The sequence below is a fragment of the Megalopta genalis genome, chromosome 13, assembly GCF_051020955.1.
Source record: "Megalopta genalis isolate 19385.01 chromosome 13, iyMegGena1_principal, whole genome shotgun sequence".
NCBI lineage: Eukaryota > Metazoa > Arthropoda > Insecta > Hymenoptera > Halictidae > Megalopta > Megalopta genalis.
In genome coordinates this window covers 5,678,370-5,700,760 of record NC_135025.1, presented here as the reverse complement: position 1 = coordinate 5,700,760, position 22,391 = coordinate 5,678,370, and the positions used below count along the sequence as shown (strand labels likewise).

At 37.3% G+C, this 22,391-nt stretch overlaps 2 protein-coding genes across 13 annotated transcripts; one reads left to right on the top strand and one right to left on the bottom strand.

Annotated features, from left to right (window-relative positions):
- Window positions 1-462: 462 nt before the first annotated feature.
- On the bottom strand, window positions 463-15,943 carry Osbp (oxysterol binding protein). 4 transcript variants are annotated; one of them, XM_033477324.2, is made up of 12 exons: window positions 15,653-15,936; window positions 14,229-14,390; window positions 11,964-12,029; window positions 9,550-9,755; window positions 7,838-8,088; window positions 7,252-7,444; window positions 4,649-4,932; window positions 4,235-4,476; window positions 3,887-4,163; window positions 3,434-3,813; window positions 3,138-3,358; window positions 463-2,927 (listed from the first exon to the last, which is right to left on the bottom strand). In XM_033477324.2, the coding sequence occupies exons 1-12, from the start codon at window positions 15,694-15,696 to the stop codon at window positions 2,785-2,787; spliced, it is 2,469 nt and encodes an 822-aa protein (XP_033333215.1). In that variant the 5' UTR covers window positions 15,697-15,936; the 3' UTR covers window positions 463-2,784. The 4 variants fall into 4 exon arrangements, with proteins under 4 accessions (XP_033333215.1, XP_033333214.1, XP_033333217.1 ...); XM_033477323.2 differs by having other exon boundaries at window positions 7,838-8,091; window positions 15,653-15,934; XM_033477325.2 differs by having other exon boundaries at window positions 2,861-3,057; window positions 7,838-8,091; window positions 15,653-15,943.
- SppL (signal peptide peptidase-like protein) lies at window positions 9,740-22,209 on the top strand. Of its 9 annotated transcripts, none has more exons than XM_076525989.1 (9): window positions 9,740-13,061; window positions 15,214-15,377; window positions 16,957-17,191; window positions 17,924-17,988; window positions 18,058-18,206; window positions 18,279-18,592; window positions 18,668-19,011; window positions 19,172-19,597; window positions 19,671-22,209. In XM_076525989.1, exons 5-9 carry the CDS (start codon window positions 18,178-18,180, stop codon window positions 19,737-19,739), a joined length of 1,182 nt encoding a protein of 393 aa, XP_076382104.1. In that variant the 5' UTR covers window positions 9,740-13,061; window positions 15,214-15,377; window positions 16,957-17,191; window positions 17,924-17,988; window positions 18,058-18,177; the 3' UTR covers window positions 19,740-22,209. The 9 variants fall into 9 exon arrangements, with proteins under 9 accessions (XP_076382104.1, XP_076382101.1, XP_076382103.1 ...); XM_076525986.1 differs by lacking the exon at window positions 9,740-13,061 and adding an exon at window positions 14,670-14,806; XM_076525988.1 differs by lacking the exon at window positions 9,740-13,061 and adding an exon at window positions 14,681-14,806 and having other exon boundaries at window positions 15,195-15,377.
- The last annotated feature ends 182 nt before the right edge of the window (window positions 22,210-22,391 follow it).

Genomic DNA, 22,391 nt, shown 5'->3' with positions numbered 1-22,391 from the left:
AATATAAAAAACAAACCGAAAGTTATCCGGTATGGACATCTTTGTAATTGCGAAGGGAGCAAATCTATGTATCTGCAATAATACTTCAATTGCTATTGTAAAAGTACCTGAAACTGTAGAACGAGAACAACGTAGTTTCTTGGCGATCGCAATAAATAACGAATACTTGAATATATTTTAGTCGCACGTCATAAAATCGATGACGCACAATGGCTAACCGGAACAAAGAATTACAACGAAAAACTGAAAGAAAAACTTTACCACGGAAATTGAAACGCAATAAAGTAGTTCAGATTTGTCTGGATTTAGATGAGAATTAATGGTGCTCATTGGATTCGTCAGTTTCGGCTTGTGATAACATAAAGTCGTTCAGCGCGGCCAATTTGAAAACTAAAGTAAAGCAACACACGATATAACAAGAAATGGATCGATCAGTGGGTAGCAATAAAATGTTCAACGATGATCGTTACCCGTTCACGACCGTTCATTTTTAATTTGTTACAATAAATCAATACAATTCATTCGATGGAACAAAGGCTATGGTTATTTATCGTATAAATAATTGCACCATTTGTGCGATCAACGGGTGTTACATAGGAGATGATGCCGAAAGGCAAATATGTGAATGCTACAAAGATATTTTCGTTTCTCTCTCTCTCTCTCTCTTTCTCTCTTTTTGTAGCGAAGCATTCGTATTTTATAGTTTCACACGAATAGCTAATGTACAAGCACTAATATAATCCAAACGTCTTCTATCCGTCTTAACTTATCCTCTTTTAAATTATTCATTTTTTGTATAGTTAATTCGTATTTATATGTATACAGATATATCCGATTATTATCCACTATTAAAATTATAATACAGCCAAAATACTTAATCGTAACAATCATCATAAACATTGGTTGCAAGCTAGGTGTTCCGTTCAGTATAGTCTCCTACGGACCGGAATAATTAACTGTCAATATACAAACACTATGAACGGAACCATTGTACGATGTGCTTGTAAGAGGGATATACAATGGTTTTTATTATCATATATACATATATGGACATACATACATACATACATACATACATACATACATACATATATACGTACGTACGCAAGTAATACGCGCACGGTCGCGTATCCTGTACCTGTGTATGGATGTGTGCGTGTCTACATACTATAGTATTCGAAAAAAAGGTATTCCTGCGTTTTTTATGTCCGGTTATGTCACAAGAATCCTTCGAATGGGACAACTTATTACAATTTGTTGGCTCTTGGAGTTGACTTCGAATTTTCTTTGCGCTCTTGTTGCATTGATACCGAATATATTTCATTACATTAGTTCGACGGAGTGTATTAGTTAATTAGGCTAGCATAGGCTACCAGCCTATCTTTGTGGAACATTTAGCGTCTACGTCTGCACGGAAAACATTGCAGAAATTTGGAAGCGTATCCATTCACCGTATTATATATGTATTTGTTTTCTTCGTACTCATCATAGTCGTACGTTACAATCACCAATCGCACCTCATTGCTACAAATACTTCATATCCGCAGGAACATTTCTTCGAAAAAGCGGTTACAGATTGTCGCCATCAGTGTAACGAATGCCGCCTCTTATCCAATCATTATTTTCTTTTTTATTTTCTCGCAAAGGTTAAGACGTGGCAGTCGAGTGAATAGTCTGGCCGCACCGCCGCACGTGTAAATGACCAATATGTAAAAAAGGCATCGCCTACTGTATCTACTTTTACATAAATAATTCAATAAGGCGTTTCAGACACACTAAACATGGTTGCTTCCCTCGTTTCCTCCGGTTTTACATACTCAGCGGTACTATGAAAATTTGTTTCTCTATGCTTATCAATTCGCTGAAATTAACACTGGCATCGCATCGAGCATCGAAAATACATGTTTATAGTCTACGTAAGTACTCCCCGCGATAGATGCGCAAGAACCATTCCGTCAGAAAATTCATTATATTTTCTGAAGTTCGGTATTTACGATCGATCTCGTTAGAACTTACAGTCAGTTCTTCGGTTTCTAATAAAAAAAAAAACAAAAAAAACAAATCGATTACATATCTAGACTCATTTAGAACAAATCGCGAATACTGCAGTTAGCACTTAAGTGGATTCTCGTGTATGATTCCAACTCCCAGTTGTAATTGTGGCTTCACTCACCACACCGATGCTTTCGTTATAAAAAATCATCATCAATCTTATTGCTATTTCAGTTTGGAACCGAAGTAACAAAATCTCTTGTAACTTATTATCGCTTATTAATAGTATCTGGATCATTTTGCGAATGTATCGTTTATGTATATTACGTGTCCGACCTAGTGGCGAATACAGAAAATTTTCTCAGTGTCTATACAAAAGTTGTATGCAAAAGCATTAATTGGGCCGTACGGATTCAATGCATCAATCTACAGGTTGTTTAGAAAAAGTAGGTGTTAATGAGAGGGATGTAGTGACAATATAGACAGAAGGACGCGTAGAACAACGGGGTGGAGCAGGGGTCAGAATGTGGAGGCAATGATAAACTACAAAACACTCGTCTTAATGTGTCAAAATATGCCGACGTTTTGTCCAGTTCATTGGAAGAAGTTACAACTACACCATGATCTCTAACAACCCCATTGTCGTGTCAGCATTTCTTAAAAGCAATAGTCTCCACCACGGAAAGTGATCTCTAATATATCGACTATTTCGCACTTTAAACAAATCCAAACATTTTCCATACTGTATATTAGCGGTCACATCATTATTAATTGATAGAATTATATAATAAGCTAAAATATATGTGGACATCGTGACCAGTCACCTTTACTTTTACATTCCCAGTACTCGCCACCGTATACGTAGCACAGACTGTCTGTATAAGGATCCTGCTCTTTCTTAAACCACAACGGTACATACGTTTCGTACGGTAAACCTGACATAAATTAAAATCTTTTAATAGTATTCGTTTCTCAATCGAGTTCGGTAGCACATATATAGCTTGTCTACAAATTTCTGCCGTTTGAAATAATTGCCAAGTGTGAGAATACGTTTTTTCGTGTCACCTATCACGAAATAAATATTTCAAATAACAAAAATTTCTAGACATCATGTATATTCTTGTAATAAATACTGAATGACATACCTTGAGCAGCTGCTTTCTCAGCATCGTGTTCCCGAGCACGCCGGACGGCCCTCTGTTTCTCTTCTAATCGAAGTTTCTCTGCATTTGCCTCGTCCCATTGGCCGATTTCCATCAACCTCTGATCAGGCCTAAATCGGGAATCTGTTGGAGCTATACCCTCCTCGGGCTCGTTCAGTTGGCAAGCTAATTCCGTGAAGTTGTAATACTTTTCGCAGTCTTCGCTATAAAATGAACTCCAATCGATTAAATTTGCGATGACATGCGCAACAGAAATTATTATTTCAACAAATGCTTACGATGGCATACGCCTCTTCCAAGCGAGTATGTAAGGCCCTGTTTTATAAACTGGATTGTCTGTTGTGCCAGACGTACTAATTACAGGTGCAATTTCTATCTTCGAATCCCATGTGCCTTGTACTACCCACTTGACTTCGTTATTCGAATTCATAACTACTCCCTTCACCTTACGTTGACTATCCCGCGAAAAGTACGAGTATGGTGTGTACTTCAAATGGCACTTGATACCTTCTTTGTGATTGATTATGTCTGTATCACCGCTTTGATCAACCCATAATTTCCCTACTATAATATTGTGTACAGTGGTCGTGACTTTCCGCCACGTGTAATGTTGCATACCCCCTTCCATCTCGAGGTGAGCAGTTCCCAATGGTATTACCTGCATTGACGTTCAAATTATTTCTATCGAATACATTTAATCAAACGACAGTTTGTATCACCATTAAATTTACTTGAAGGTATTTTCCACGGAATTTGGACGCCATGGTGAACTCTTGCCAGCAACGCCATTTTCGGCCTTCGCAATGTTGCGCCAACATAGGAGGATGATGAGATACCTGTTCTGAAATTGCTCTCCATCCTAAATCATCGATTCTATCGCATTCATACGTTTCGCCTAATAATGGATTAAAAGGTTTGCCAGTTCTAATGGCAGTTGTGGAATAACTGGATATAGTAAATGCAGCCACATAAGCCATTTGCTCGTAGCTATCTGTACATTCTGCTGCCCTATTACAAATGGAGGTAAATGTAATCTTTATTTCTATCAAGAAAATCACAAAATGCAACATTAAATGTACCTGTCCAAAATATCTGCATATTCATAGTCTTCTGTCAGCCGCTGAAGCATACTAAGTGGCTCTGAGAAGTTGACAGGCATAGGAATTTTTGATAAATCTTTGCCAATGCAATTTTTCATGATACTCCATAGGTTTAATTGGTAATTTGGCTTTTCAGGTACATTAGACCTCCGTTGCTTTTGGGACCCAGCCCTGGTTACCCCGGAGCTGCCACTGCTGCCATTGTTGGTTTGCCAATTTGTCTGATGCAAAACAATAAATGTCAGCATTCTTTATCTAATGATATCATGATGCACAGAATGAGTCATCTGTAAATGGAATCCATAGGAAAAATTGATCTTCCATTTACTGTTGACTCGACTTCTTTAAGTGTACTTTGTCCAATGACATATTATACAGGTATCGTCCACTCACATTGTCCAGATTGTCTGTATTATCAGCGGATGAGGGAGTTTGTACTATTGTAGAGTCGGTCACAATAAGAAAGGAGTTTGCACCTTTATTTTCTGACACAGGCAATGGTGTTTGATCTCCTTCTGAACTAGAGCCATCATCGCTACCTTGGGAGTCAGTTCGATCTCTGGAATTGCTTGTTGCAACTCCTGGAATACTTAATGTAAACGTGTCTGATTCTTGAGCATCATAGAATTCTACATTGTCCTCCTCATCCTCGGATGGAGAAGTTGTGACCGTTGTGTCTATAACAGTTAGCAAAGCATTGTTCCCATCAGTCCACTGTTTAATTAAATCGGCTATTGTACATAAGCACACATACAGAAACGTGCAAGGTTAATAAAATTAAAGCCGATCAGCGAAACCGTTATTCAATCGCAACCTTGTAGAAACTTCTGAATCCAAAATAAGGAAAACCCTCAGGTGTTACCAGTTAGTTCGCCCGTTCAGATTAACGATAAAACGCAAATACATAAACACAAGAAATGCCGCGGGGCTATCGATACCGTTACGCAATGAACAGGTAAGTTTCGCGCCAATATGGAAATGTATCAAAAACGAGGCTGGGTATTCACTCTGAACTCGTATAACATATATGATCAAAAATATTTCAACTAGTTGCTGTACGAATAGACTAATCGCTCGACCCGTCCCCCTTGTCTGTATCATTCACAACGGCTTCCCTCTCAAACCGATTGAATCTCAGCAATGACAACTGCTACAATTTAATTGTACCATCTACTACCCCCAATCACGGTCTACACCTGTAATACCGGAGGAGTAACGAACAGCGAATCACGAATCACTGAAGGTGCATTGAACACACACGTACGCTTCCTTTCTTTTTCTCTTTCTCGTTTCGAACAGGCAACTGTAATGTATCGCGCATCAGGTTAAGCGCGGTGATCTCAAGATTGGATCTTTGTTAAAACGTGTTTGAAGCTACGGACCGCTTACGAGACGATGACAAGAAACTCTTTCTCCGTTCGTACGATACCGATAACTATCGGTTTAACATCTCCACACTGATCCTCTCACTCGGGTACGATCTGAGAGAATGTCGATATAACCAATCCGAGAATTTATCACATTGAATTTAGCGGGATGAAGTCACGGAAGAGAATTGTGTTGTAAAAACGCAGATGAAACAGTGAATTGCAAGGCCATCTGAGCCTGATTAAGCGCCAAGCTTGGGAGAACCGAAAGCACAGCCGTGTGCGTACATATATATATATATGCTGGTTAGAAAGGTATTAGAGTGAACGTACATATCTATACATATATACGTAAGGAGTCTGTAGCAATCTGTAGACGTCACCGTAAAATGCTATGTACAGGACACACTTTGCATGCATAGATCACAAATCTACGAGTTCTGCCGTGGCATGGTTTTAAGTCGAATCAAGCGCCGCAACTGCCATCTTAAGAAGAGCCGCGATGCTATAAAAGGGCGCGAAAATTTCAAATTCAGATGCCGTGACCAAGCTTTTGGTTAGTGTACAAATGTGTACATAGATGAACATCAAATTTCATTTAATCGACATAAGTTTGGTTAAAACTGTAACAATCTGTAGCGAGGAATTAACAATTTCGCGGTCACATGCTTATTTAGATAATATAAAATTCTACCATCATGTAATTTTAAACAGTAAACAAAGATAGGAAAATAAGTTACATACCCTTCTAAAAATAACTAATTTTAGCACGAGAAAAATAATGTTAACTTCTCCGAATAACAGTACAAAAAATAAAAGATTTTTTTACTTCGTTTGTTAGTCCTAGCTTTATTCAGGAGAGCTGTTAATATTTATAAACACATCTTTAAGCATCTTCTTTTGATAAACGGATAATCAGGAGCACTAACCGTAACAAAAGCGTACGAAATCTCGTGTACGGTTAGTTTTTAGCTGTGCACTAGTGTATTGAATACAGCAACCCGTTACCCAGGAACATGGCAAATCAACTGACAGCAGACATATACGTACGTGACAATATGCTTTGCATACATTTTCTCGATCACTAAATACAAAACCAACAATAAATGGCATAATCAACATGGTACCGTGAACGTTGCACTTAGGGTGAAAGCTCAGCACAGTGTGGATAATGGGCAAGCAACCGTGTATGATTTTCTCTGGCATTAGCACACATATCAATCTTGTTATCTTACATCTGTATACTATAGTTTGTTTTATCAGAAAAGAGATAAGAGACATTCGAGATTCATCACAGTTATAATAACTATCCACCCTACTTCAGGCATATTGTACGTAGACCGTAGGAATAGACTGGACACGTATTAAGTTTCATTTATACTCACCGACGAGCCGAGCACGAGCCGAGCGGATTGATAGTGTTGAATTTCGTTATACTGACGTGCGTTTGCATGTGAGAAATAATAATAAAACACTATCAATCAGCTCGGATCGTGCTCGGCTCATCGGTGAGTATAAATGAACCTTTATAACTGTGTTTGAATCTCAGGTGTTCCCTTCTAAAAAAACAGATTATAGCTACAGTATTACTGGCCGTGCCCAAAGATTAAAGAATAGAAATTTAATTACGCGAAGATCTGTGCCCCCCTGCTGGAACCGCCGACGGTATCGCATGCTGTGCAGCTTCTTCCAAGTGGGAGTGCTGCCTAGCCAGTTGTTCGACCATTTTCTCTATCCGCACCTTCTGATCACGTTCGTGCTGCAGCATTTTCTTCCATTTGGGCTCCTGCTGCTGTGCTAGTTGCAAATACTCATTGCTACTCTGAAATCACAATTTATCCTATTTTCCACGCGATTGTTACACCATCACTATTAATCCATGAGAGATTAGTAAACACTGGAATGTTATTTGTTAAACCAGATAATAAACAACTAATTATGTCATGTCATGCGTATGGTATTTACTTGTGAATGGAGCATGCTACTTAATTTTCTGCTTGTAAAAACCCAGACAAATTCGATTAAATTAAGCTCTTTTATCACCATACAATTGTTTGAACATGGAAATAGTATTTATTACGATTGCTATGCTATTATAGCAAATTAGTAGGATTGCTAGGCTGCACCATGACCATCTTTACACATCAAAGGTTTAGAAACAAACTGCAAACATGTGTATCTGTATATCAATGTTAACGAGAGTCTTTCAACTTACATTAACCATAGCATTGGCTGCAATACGAAACAGCGCGGCTCGTTCGTTGACTGTCTTTATTTTCGCTGACAATTCCGGTGACGGAGGTTCAATCGCTTCGAGGTCATTCAAGGACCGTTGAAGCATCGTGCCTCTCTTGTTAATCAAATCGTAACAGGATTGTAACTCCTCTAATCGTTGGGACAGGTCCTTTATCACAGACACGTTTTCTGGCTTTTGACTATCGTTGTCCTGGAATTCCTCCTCCTCTTCTTCTGAAACAAATCACAATCTACATAATATTGCTATCTAAAAATCTCGTATACCATTGCGTCTTGTCAAGAATATCGATGTGTTACATGCTAGTTAAAATAGGAATCTCTTGAGATTGAAGAAAGATCTATCATTCCTTGCATCACTACAAGGAATTGTATACTGCAACTTAAACAATGAAAGTCATCCTAAATATGACTGAATGCATTTCAACAAAAACTATATTTGTTTTGAGTCACGACTCATAGGTCGAAATTGATAACGTGCGATCGATCGAACTTGGACGTCTTTGAGTCACATAAATAAATTAAAATATTCACAGCAAAACTCGAGCGATATAAGGAAAAAATATTGCTTAATGTATTACACATGGGCAGAAAAAGATAACCATAAGCGTAATAGTATTCACGGCAATCTACATTCCCTTTCCTGCTATCTCGGTTTCCGTTTATCTTATCAGTTACTGAAGTCTTATGAAACAATAGAGTGTCACACGGTATTTTACTTCATTGTTGTGAAGACAAGTCTCCTATGAAGTTGAGATCACTACTGCAGTAATGGGAGAAACGCGAATTGGATATAGTGATCTTTGTTTCCTGAAGGATGCTGACGTAACTCCGCCGTGTGTTTTTGCTAAAGCTGTTGCAGTTAACACACTTTTTGAAATACATATATAGGTATGTAAGTGGTATCACAGCAATGATAAATTATAGTAGCGAATACTAATTTCCAATTGAGAATAATTTACAGAGTATTTCTTTTATTGCCTGTGCTTAAGTCATCAATCAGGGATCAGTACATGAAAAAGTCTGTCATCCCTACTTAGTATATGTCTTCCCAGAGACAATTGCCTTTAATGCCATACTACAGAGTCTGCAGAGGGTTAATAGGTTCATTATTGAATATAACCAAGTCTTGTTGAGAATTTGCACCTAATGGTGCATACAAAGAGAAAGAATCATTCCTGGACCAACTTTAGATCAGTAATAGATAGATCAGCAAGATCAACTTTATCAAATTGAATTATCCTCTGACTACATATAATTCTTCTATTAAGATATTTTGCTATGAATAAAACAAGAATGTTACCACCCTGAACATGAACTACTCTATGAAAAATTCATATGTTAAAGGTGTTTTGTTTTATAATAGAGTTGTAAGTTTCCTGTCCAAGAAACCTTCTTACTGAATTTTTGCTCTAACTAAACTGGCTGAAACGTACACGGATTCCTGTTTCCTAGCACTAGCACCTTGTGATTAGCCATATTAAAAATTTCAGACTTTCACGGCTGGGATTATTTATTGATGTTTTCAAGTGTTCCTTTAGCATTGCAGTTGACTTTATCAGGGGGTTCTGGAACTCAGTTGTACTTGCGGACACCCAGTGACCTCAACAAACGACATGGGTGATTAGCATCAATGAATAGGAATGGAAGAAAGAATTATTTTCTCATACAGACCGGATTCCATCGCCTGGATGGCCTTGGCCTTCGCCAACTCAAGGGCCGTGACCCACTGTTGACGTTCCACCTCTGTTGACGCCTTGATATGGAAGGTTTGCGTGCCGCCATTGCTCACAACGAACGTACAAGCGTCTACGGTGTGTATTAAGGCCCCGTGCAAAGATATTGTGCCGCGGCACGTGTGCGACATCTCGGCCGGACTTCTAAACAGAGAAAAGGAAACGCGAACAGTTCCGTGGACAGATCCTTCGACCGATGGGAAACCGTATGACACAGAGAAAGACAGACGTGAGTTTGCAATAGGTAAAAAATGCTTGCTTGCTCTGCATCAACAAACCGAAGGTTTATCCAAGCCAGAGGAAATGCTTCCGATTCGTCATAAGAAACACACATGTGTGTTACAAATGAAAGAGAGCAATTAGTACGATCACTCGTTTCGTCACACCATAGTTTCCCAACGCCTTCCTTCGGAAAATTTCTGTGTAACGTTCGAGTTTTAAAATAACCAATATCTAAAATTTGGCGTTGGAAAACTATGCGTCACATACATTTTGCTACAAGGAAATACGCTCCATTGGCTGTTCAACTTAACGCCTTCTCGACGGATGACGCATCTTAGCGTCAAATGGTTTTTTAAATAGTAGGACGCTATTTTAGGTGCTCTAGTCTTATACGCCTAATGGTTACTCTATCTTCATATTTGGTGGAAGTATTCCAATTTACATTGCACGAACAGATTTAAACCGAACGTTAAATTGAACGGACAATATTATGGCTGCGATCCCAATTTACCGAAGATTTGATAGAATCAGCGAACGAAGAATACTTTCACCGTAACAACCGTAGAGGGTGTACGTGAATTGCGGGTACGGTAATAAACGAATCGTAAATACCCGCAGAGTATGCACCCATAATTCGTCTGCATCTAGAGCACCGAATAACCACAAAATAAGTTGGCGACAGTTTACGTTAGACACTAACAATATAATGAATGTATGTATATGTATGCATGTATATTAGAACGCAGGAAACAAGAATGCCAATATTAGCAGAATCAGTTATATGTACTGTTTTTAAGCAGTTCCATTACCATTATTGTTCGACACGCCACCAGTTCTTTATGCAAAATTATCAGAAACAACCAAAATATAACCTGATGGAAAAGAAATCTCAGATAAAGGGGTGAAAGGGCGATGAGGTGAGATTTGCCCGATAATTTAGAGAGAGGGGAGCAGTGTGTCGGTTCAAGGTCGAGCGGTTCAGCCGATCATTCTGAAACGATGCGTTCAGAAATTATTATTATTATTGCATATTATAAAAATAATAACAATTTTTCGGCTAGAAAAATTACGATTCAAACGATCCTCGACCGTTCCTTATCGGATTTCCATTAATGACCAAATGTGTGTACGTGTGCACGTGTGTACAATTAGAGCGAAGCTCAACAAAATCATATGGTTTTTTGCAAAACTTTTTAACACTGGAACCACCGGTGTAGATGTAATTATAAAGTATTGAAAAATTTCTATATACTAGTATAAGTTAATTAATTTTGGTGATCTCGTACATCGGTAGTTCTAACGTTTTTGCGAGACATGGAGTTACGAATGCGAAACATAATAACAGACGTAAAGCTTTGATCTTGTTTACTTAATTGTTAATCGATCGACAAAAATATCGGTGCGTGCGTCGCGAGAACGCGGCCGGACGGGAACGAAGGTTCATTTACAACAGATTATCACAACATAAATTGGTAACGAATTGAATTATCGTGCGACAATTGTGTCGTGCGTATCAACGAAGGTCTAATACGGCGACTCTACTGCCCGTGTAAAGAAAGGCGAGTTAATTCGTTGTTGGTTAATAGGTTCAAGCCTGAAACGACCGGCGATAGAACAGACATGTCGTTTCATTCTTAGTAAAGCAGCAACAGAAATATCGATATCGACGAACTGCCTATGCATATTGCAATTATATCTTGGATCGTATCCAACGGGTCAGTAAAAGTTCTACGTCCAGAAGACCTTCAGATTTGCGCGCTGGTATAGACGTAGACCACAGAACCACAAAAATGTACAATCTTAGTTATATCCCTTCCTTCTCATTGCACGCGCGCTTAACAAATTCTTAATTATAAAGTATATGAGATTAAAAGTTTGATGGAAAGGCTGGAAGGGGGCTCATTTTGAAATAATAAAATGTCGAAGAAGGTGAAGGGGGGGGGGGTAATTAACAAATAATTAGGAACGCTAACGGTATACCGTATTATTAAGATGGCGCTAATATGTATATGTATAGGTAAATGTAAAACGGTAGGCAACTCCAACATCGTCTTTGTCTGCTTGATTAACGAGTTCGATTCAAAGAAGAGTCAGAATATTTCAGCTTTTCTTCGATTTAATTTTACTTACTCGGAGGCTCTGCCAGCCTTCCGCTTGCGTCGTGTTGATATCTTTGGCCCCCCTGTTGGTTCAGCCCTAAACAGTCCATAAAACAAATAGTCCCCGTTCACATGTTGTAACACTGAAGTAAAACGATATTTCTTTCAAAGTATCAAAAGTTTCTCTCTCTCTCTCTCTCTCTCTCTCTCTCTTTCTCTCTCTCTCTCGTTCGTTCACTCTTACACATTTAATCCTAGACGAGTTCTCCTAATGTCATAATCAAATGTACAATATTATTCTCGATCTTATTCGATTGTTGCTTCAGCGCGCTCTACAGAGTGCCGCAGCAACTGTGCTGCAACCGAAAAATGAAAGATTCTACCTGCTCTTTTGATGTTCATTGCTGGAAGAACACCTCGTACATTTATCTCTCCTTTAATCTTTTATAAGTATAAAACGGTGCAATATCACCGTGTATGTGCGTCAACGATACGCAATTTTGTGCTGGAAGCGTTTGATATTTTTAATTGAAGTTGTGTGAAAATATAATATCAAGAATTGAGAAGGCGTTCAATCTTCTTTTCTGTATATACCTTTTTTCGGTCTGTTCTGTTTCGATCGCAATATTGAAAAAGCATTGCAAACTCAAATCATAAAACTGTGCCAAGCGGAAAGTCAACAGAAAGATCAACGGCGATTGTATATTGTGTAAGGGAGCGCGGTTATTCTAAATATAATGTAAACGGAACGGAATTTCCTCGGATGTGCGTAACGTGATGATCGCCAGAGAGGGGGCATCGTTTTTACCTATGGTCGGTAACTTTGGACGTTCGTTACGAGAAACGAAATATTTATGGCTGTTTCGTGGCGAAAAAGAAACAAAGCAAACTTTGGAATAGACTGCGAAACTTTACGCATAGTAATGCAATATGAAAAGTTCAACGACATCGCCTAACTTTGTTTCAGATTTCTTGAAATTAGTCGCACGAGAAGAATGGTTTTGATCACTTCGAAATTGCATAAACCTGCGCAGTCTGGCTCTGCGTAATCAAAGCAAGACCCCGCGTCGTGTTCGAAAAGTATAAAAGACAAATATGCAATAAATCTTCTCTGATGCGTGCGACGAACGTAAGTACTATATGCAAAAAATATGTGGTCCATGATGAATGATTTGTGTGTGTCCAGACGATTTAACTCGATATTTTAAGGTATAAATGATCCAGAATTATCGTATTTCGCGTTCTACGATACGTACGTGCTGAATTGTTCGCAATTTAAATTGGTTACTTAAATGTAATTCTCAAACAATACTGTGATTAATAGACTGCGGATTTTGTGCATTTACACTCAAAGCCGTAATAAAATAAAACATTCGATCACATTTGGTATACAGTTTTCACAAATAAATTTCAATGACCGCGTTTATAAACGAGCTAAATTATCATTCAACATAAAATTCCGCAAGTCTAATGATCAGACTTGACTAAGAATACTTGGATAAACCATATCGATAATAATATCTGTGATTGATCCTGCGCTGACTACTTATGCGCATGCAACTTTGTACCTTTGAACATTTAGTATGGTACCTTATTTGTTGTACAATATAAACCACTGGAGTCATGAATGATTAGACTATGAATACCGCTACAAACATAAATTTTGATCGACCTATTATTGACTTTACTCATCACCTAGATTCTTTTTTAATTTCTAGTATACCATAAAATCCACAGTGTAATAACTATAATTTCATAGTTATTTCTATTATATGATATAAAACTGTTCTTTATAGAAGTATATTCTAAAATATGTTAGATTTGCTTTAATTACTGACTAAGAAGTCTATAAACAAGTCTACTTTCTCTGCCTTAACTATATTTAAAACTGCAGTTAAGGCTGGAGGTTGCTATACGTATATCCACTTAACAGATGGACAATGCAGGTTATATACACATGTATAACCACCACTATTTCTGCAGTTATAATTCAATATAAAGTTCTACTTAAAGGTGTAGTTCACCAAAAAGTTTATGCATTTAGCCCGTAATAATTGTAACCTGACCATTTAAGCAGGGGAACAGTTTTATATTGTGATCAAAGAATTGTCTGACAATGATTGTTATTGTTGGTCATGTCAAAAAAACCAGTGTAATGAAAACGGTGTAGAAACCGTTTGAGAAATAATGGTAAAACATAATTAGTATCAGTCGCATCAGTGTTTAGCCGCGAACTTGCACGCGGCGAACAATGAGGTAATTAAAATAAGACATACTGACACGTAGAGGAAACTACCTGTAATACGACAGTAGGCCATTTGTCAGGACGAACCATCTTCGCTGGTAACCTTTCAAATAATTAGTCCATTTAAAGAGCCAGCCTCTCATCTCCTGTGTGCCGTGCTGAGCCTTCTGGTCCCCCATTTTACAATACGTTGCGTGATCACACGCGTTTCGCCTGAAATTACAATACACTCCAATATCTGCGCACACATCACCCGTAATGCACGGCCACCATTTTGATATTCCACTGGCCCACGAACTTGCTTGCTCTTAGATCGAAATTCTACTTATGCACACTGTTCGTCGGATTGTAATATGTAACACCAACGTTGATACCACAAACACGGTAGCCTGTGCTCGAGGACACAATATGCTGTAGGAAACTATGGATTCTTCTTTTGCACAGCGTGATAACTCGCCACGTTCCACGGTGACGGCGCCCTAACCTTTATTACCGAGTCACCTATACTGGGTGTCGTGAATTATGCGATACACAGCAATTCTCTATGAAAAAAAATTCATCGAAAACATACAATTGAACTCTTTAAAGAGGAATTTCCATTTAAGTGGAGGCAGTTTTCAAACGAATAGGTAAAAAAAATCATCAATGTTTGCTAGCTTCGCGACAACTGATGACACAAATGCGCTTGTCGAAAATGGCTAAATAGATCAATTTTTGTTACCTCGTTATTTTGGAAAAAATTACAAGCCGTTCGTTTAGTACCGATTAACAAGCTCATTTACAATCTCATCGTTCCGACTGTTGGTTCGTTTCAATAAAATTGTTGCCCAATTATTTACAGTAAATTATGTATATGTTGCTTTGAAACTTTATATAGCATGATCTTGTAAATGTTATAAAGAATTGAAAATATTTTCGATTTTATTTGGAATACCGTCCAAATATTCTATACTGATATATCATCTTGTATAATATTTTCATTTCTGTACACACTCGTATACGGATATTTGATTACAGGTAATCTATGATTTTGCAGATTTCTCGATGTTTTTGTTCATCTATCTTGTTTCCACTTATTTCGCGTGACGATCAAAGGCAAATATAAAGATAAAGAGAACAATAATCGATAGTTGCGATGACATAAAATCGTTATACCAAAAATTATGGATTCAAATTCTAACGAATTTTTCTACGATGACGGTATGTATTGAATTTTCTGTTAGTTAGGCTGATCGATAGTTTAAGTTGATTAATAAATTTTGGTTTTCGCGAGAACGAAGAAAATCGTACAAGGTTGCTGTCATTTTTGACATTTTTCCCCATTGATTCGATAGAAAAGGCTAGTTATATGCACGTGTTACGACCGAAATACACAATGACAAACGCGAAACGCACGATAGATTCGATATTATTAATTAATTGCAACATGTACGCGCTAACTGTTTTGCAAGAGAATTAGAAAAATAATTACGTACTTTTTGAAACGAACACGCCAACGAAAATACGTTCGTTCTGTCATTTGGCGAGGAATGCGCACGATCTGCTCAGACGAATCGTTCCGCTCGAGAGAGATGTCATGAAGGAAAAGCACTCAGCACACTCTTCGATTAGATGCTTGATACTGACCATTATCTTCGAACCGAACCAAGCTCTTAATTTATCTGAGCAGATCGCACAACGGTACAAACGGCGTCGAGTGTCTCTTTATTCTGCTGTACAAAGGATATGTTACGAATTTTCGATGTATTAATAGTTGTGTAGTCAGCTCGCGTGCTCGTAATATACGTATTCGAAGCCCGGAAACATGATTCTTGAGATTGGCTACGTGTGTTAGCTATTTCATTAACATAACTTAATGCATATTCGTCATTTCGATAAGATTTAGAGGACATGTAACGTCTTATCGATAATATCGGGGACAACAACCACGTTACCGATCCTGTTCTTGTCCCTCAATTATAATTGTAAAAAGGCACAAATGGTCCACACGTAGAAATCGTGATACCGAAGCACATTACGTTGACGCATTAGTCTTTTATTCCAATTTTCTACATTTAATTATGGTATGCACATCTAATTTTCTTAACTAATACCAGATACTTCGAAGATCTTTTAATAAAAGGTTTAATCTAATCATTTGATTCATACTATGCGTAAGAAAACTTATCAGAAGACATCTGCCGATCAACGGCAATCAACGGGTTGTAGAAGAATGAAGAACAGATTCCTCAATTTCACACATTTATAAATGTTTCACCTGCGCGCGCGCGCAGAAAGTAGCGTGGCGCAATTGGCAACTAATGATTCATAAATCTAGATCGGTAACATTGGAATCTTTTATTCTGTAGATAAAATAGGAATATAATCTCATTTTTTTCATCGAAGTTGAAAAAAGAAGTACATAATGAATTTTACTATCTTTTACCATGTGAATTTTCTTTGAGAAAATTATATTGTAAGCAGCAAAAATAGTATTATTGGCATAGCTTGAAAACCTGTTGTAACAGGATTGTTCTAGCAAGAAAATATAAATAAACCGAATATGTATAAATGTTATATAACGAAATAGAGTTTCAAATGCCTCATGAATTAAGCTATATCTTCCTGAGGAACTTGTTCTTCTTTTCCGAGCCAATGGAAGGAAGTCGTGAATTTTTCAAGCGAAATAACTATCGTAACAATCTAATAAAATTTTCTCCAGTACGTGCAAGAAGACAAATGCAACACGCATCTATTGTAACGCTAGCTGGACGAAACGCACGCGTGTAATTTGTTTCAGCTAATGCGTTTCGAACACCCAGTAGAGGAGCTTGACGCAGGTCTGCGCCTGTCAACCAGCAGTTGACCTGTGTATAGTTGACCGTGGTATTTGACCGATCGCGCGGTAATATACATCTCTTTTGCGTGTATGACTTAGTGCATCTTCGCGAATTGATCTCGATTCACGTGAACGGTGTTTAGGTACATGAGGTGATGAGAGAAGTTGCGAAGAACCCAGACTTCTGACCACCCAGGTGAGACTGCGTGGATCACCAAAATATCAGGACAATCTGGGGTAAGGGAGTAGCAACCTCTTGGGGCCAGCGGTGGTCACGTGACCCGTATGTTTACCAAAATGGTGAACGTCTATATTATACAAATGATCCCCGATTCCGTCGAAGATCCGTCGGTTCATCTGCGACAGTTCTAATACACGAGAACGGGGTTACGGCAGTCGTACCGTTAACAGTACATGTAATATGTTGTAGGCGAACGTAGTTGAACACTGTTGTTGCGCTTGAATCGCGTTCCGTTTGATCACGAACGATTCCAGCGAAAGTTTGAAAGTGGCCGCACGAAAGTGTCTTCCAGTGTCTTCCGTTTGTAATGTCTCAATAATTCGGAACCATCTACCGAATACCTTTGTGAATATTTCGGGCGTGTTCAACTACAATGCGACGACTGCCACGTTAATCCATTAACGCCTGAATTATTCGCCGTAAACTGCTTCCCGTATGCTTTGCTACTTCTATCGCATTATTTATAAGCACCACGAGAAATTCAAACGAAAGTGTCATCGAAACGAGGCACCAGGCGTCAATGGGTTAATTAGCCAATGCTTTCCAACAAATAGATTACTGTGTCTGAAGTAGTGCTGCTGGTTTCAGACTTCCTTGTTCCATGTAATTCTGTTAATAGTAAGCTCATTTTTTTTTGTACTATTGCTCTGTGTTAGCCATGTAATTGGTGTATTCTATTCTGTTAAGGGGGTGACTGAAGTTCCGCAAGGCCTAATTTTATTCTTGACAATGTTGAATGTACAGCATTACAGGTATGGTTTATTTGTTGTCTTCTATTCTCAGCCTAAAAATATACTAACGATACTTTATTGTTTCTATAGCGATTACAGATGATCTCTGATATAGGTTAGTGCGATCAGGAAGCACTTTCGAATACGACTTTTAAATGTCTGAAGGTGTCCTAGCACAGCATTTCGTGCTTTGACCAGGCATTTTTAAACATGGCCACGTATCAAGTTGATTATCAGTGGTCAGTTTATATTCAGAAGTTTACAGGGATATGTGTACTGTGAGCATATTAAAATCTAAATATGATTTGTAGGGCTTATACCATAATGGACTCATCTAGAATATCTACCTTCCTGATATCAATTTTATTGATAGTCTATGGCAGTTTCCGATCTCTTAACATGGAACAGGAAGCTAGAGAAAGAGAAAAAGAAAAGGAACGTAATAATTTATTGACTGGAATACTCAGCAATTGTAGCACAGCGAATGCAGATGGTGCTAATGGAAGAGTTCAAACCTTAAACACAATGCACGCTCTTTGTCTACCTCTTGGTGCTTCCATTTCTCTGCTCATCATGTTCTTCTTTTTCGATAGCATGCAGATGCTAGTAACCATCTGTACAGCTAGTAAGTTTCATTAAAGATCAATGGTAAAAAAAAACCAATAGAGAAAACAGTACTGACTTCATTTTTTGTTTACAGTTGTAGCTACAGTTGCATTGGCATTTCTTTTACTGCCTATGTGTCAATACATTATTAGACCGTGTTCAGATGGTAATAAAATTTCCTTTGGTGTCTGTGGAAGGTTTACAGGTGCAGAACTACTTTCATTTTCTTTGAGTGTGAGTATAGTATGCATCTGGGTTTTTACTGGACATTGGCTACTTATGGATGCAATGGGTATGGGACTTTGCGTTGCATTCATTGCGTTCTTTCGGTTACCTAGTCTAAAGGTATCTACTATACTGCTAACGGGCCTGCTGATTTATGATGTATTTTGGGTTTTCTTTTCATCCTACATATTCAGCACAAACGTAATGGTTAAGGTGAGTTTTAAGATAAGATTCAGGGGTTGTTCTAGTCTTGAATGCGTTCTATTATAGTTTAGGATGTGTTTTGAAACTTCTGGACTGGAATACCCCGATGATAATAGTATAAGAATCCTGTAATCGTTAGTACTGACTACTAGTACCCTTTTTCTAATAGGTAGCAACTAGATCGGCAGATAATCCAGTGAATCTTGTGGCTAGAAGGTTGCACTTAGGTGGTGTAGCAAGAGAAGCACCAAAACTTCCTCTACCTGGAAAATTAGTCTTTCCATCAATGCATCAAGCAGGACATTTTTCTATGCTAGGTCTTGGCGATGTTGTGATGCCGGGTCTCCTGCTTTGTTTCGTTTTGCGATACGATGCATACAAAAAGACGCAACTATTGCCAGGCGGTTGTGAAACGGGTGTTCCACCCCCACGTCACATAAACCGCATTAGTTACTTTCATTGTTCCCTGATTGGTTATTTTCTGGGATTACTTACTGCTACTGTAAGCTCCGAGGTGTTTAAAGCTGCGCAGCCTGCCTTATTGTACCTTGTGCCCTTTACCTTGTTGCCACTGCTCACGATGGCATACCTGAAGGTATTCTGAATTTATAGTCCTTACTTTGATTATGTGTACACGCACGGGAAAACCATATAATGCAACGTTTCAGGGTGACTTACGTCGGATGTGGAGCGAACCGTTCATATCTCAACAACCTTCTAAGCATATGGAAGTTTGACAAGAGTCATGGGTTTGTGTATATTACACATTACGGAAAGGAAACTATTTGTATCAATCCTGTTGTCATTTATCATCACGCCCTTATTTTTATCAATGTCATTTAATGTAAGTAATTCATTTTTATGCGCAGTACACATCTTTCAAGGATGCAATGAAAATTGCTGTCTAACATTTAAAGAACAATACTAGTGATTTGCAATGTATTTCAAGGGTTGGCATATTTTAATCATTCTGCTATCTTTTTCCGATCGAAAATGCAATATTAGATGCAATATTAAATTGAAAAACAAAATAGTTTTCTAAACTTGTATTTGGCATACCAACACTGGTATGAATACATATTGTTGGATTCCATTTTAAAAAGAAAATGTCATATTTTAGTTCACAATAATGAGCATTTTTTTCTCTTGCATTGAACTAATTACATATTCTACATATTAATGATTTTACTCTTAACTCCATTATAAATGTGTGTGATACTCTGCGCAGAAAGTTTCTTTTTAATTTATTATTCGATGGATATCAGGATAATTGTATGTCACATGTAGCTACGAATAGAGTAATTTCATAATTATTCGGAGATTTCCATGAAAATCTAGTGAATGTATGTGTGTAGGTTGTGACTTTCTTTTACTTGGAGCTAGTATCGAACAAAACATCGTTCAGTGCGAACTTGTATATAAATTTTTCGTTTTTATAAATTTAAGGATTAAAATTTACAGTTTGTTATTAGGATTAAACAGCAAGGCGTCTCACTTGCCAAATGTCATGCTAACACAGCATGGCGTGACCGAGATAACTGATAATACAGTCTTAGAAAGGATGAAAGTGGAAGCTGTAGTAACTTCGATCGTAAAAGAGAAGATAATGAACATTGAATTGCATAAATATTTACTGTCTTGATTTTCAAGAACTATCTCGTGATAAGGAAAAGAGGTGTTATCGCAAAATAGAGTTTTTTAACTAGGCTCTTGCTATGGATAGGCAGTTCAAAAAGACTTTGTATGTTTATTTAAAAACAAGACTGAAAATAATGTTATACGAAAAGCCAATTTATTGCAAGGTCTTTGAAAGAAACACAATCAATTCCTTTCGTTTGTAACTTTCACATGTATCGCTTTACGGTAGCGTAGATTGATATAATATAATGTATGATACATAGTATTATGCAATGTGAAATATGCAAGTAACATGCAAGTAAATACTAATTGCATACGCGAGATTCCTATAATTTGCAATAGTATATTGGAATTAGAGTCAGAGATGATTTAATTATTTTTTGGCGCCGTACTTTATCGAATCACCAGTCTAAAAGTTATAAAAACAAAAATTCTGTATTTGCCTCAGAATATATTTTATAAATAAGAACATTTGTTAGAATGTTAGCATATATTATTGTTTATGAAGAATGATATAGCGATATTGAAGACGGTTAATGATTGGGTGAACACAGTATCAATTAAAAGTAAACTTACTTGTACACTTGTATATTGACTTAGAAAATGATAATTCATTCGTAATACGGAAGAACAGATATCACGTCTGTTTTATTAACGAAAATATTTTGTAATTTGTTCGTCTTAAGTGGTTGATTTTTTATTTGATATTCAGCAGTCTATGCTCGAAAGTATTATACAAAAACTAATTATTTAGAACCATCTCAAAGGTTTATTTATACACACAGATATTTTTTTACTTACGTTAATGCAATTCAAACTATTTATAATAAACTATTCATACTTCATAACGAACAAAATACTCTTTTTGATACGGTTTAATTAGTTTTTGTATAAAACTGTAACTCTTCCCTTTATTCGCTTACCTGTCCATAGCACAAGCAGTTTGCTCTTATTCATTACGTGCCCTGTAGAAGACATTTTTATGAGTAAAAAAAAGAACAGAATACCTATTTCACTTTATAATATAAGGACACAAGTGATAAAGTATATTTTAACTACTTCCGTTACGAAGAAGTAAAAAAAGAACAAAAAAGACTTGGTCATCCTCGACGTGTGGGTGAAACGAAATGCGTTTTCATAAATATGTCGGAATGTTTAAGACTCAGTTTAATCGTTCGCTGTAAGGCCTCTTACTTTCGAACAAATCAACGTACGTTACAATACAGGGTTCATTCTACTGTGATGTACGTTTTAACTTTCATTTTCTCCTTCCATTGTACATACTATTGAGAAAACCCTATACATTAATTTTGTATTGTCAGTAACGCGCCAATCCTGTAATCAACCGTTCAATTGATTGTATAAGAAAACACGACAAATCAATTTTTGTACATTTAAATTAAGTCGAGCGTTTTCGTTGGTACGATTAGAGGTGTTGTGCAATATAAGATATTTTTTTCCAAGTGGTTTCGTTGTTACAGGAGGGTCTTGTGAAACATTATTATTCCTTTAGAAGAAACGATTGTATTATGCTCTTGCTTTAATTACAATTCTTCTTTTTGATTCGTATCATTTTTCTCTTCTTTTTTTGTACAAACAGAATTTAAAGCGTAATAACTGTAGAAAATATTGATTGTAAGATTATGACTTAGTTTATGGCGAAAATGAAAGGTGGATCAAATTATTATAAATATTTTCTCTCTCTCTCTCTCTCTCTCTCTCTCTCGCTCTCGCTCTCTATTTCTCTCTCT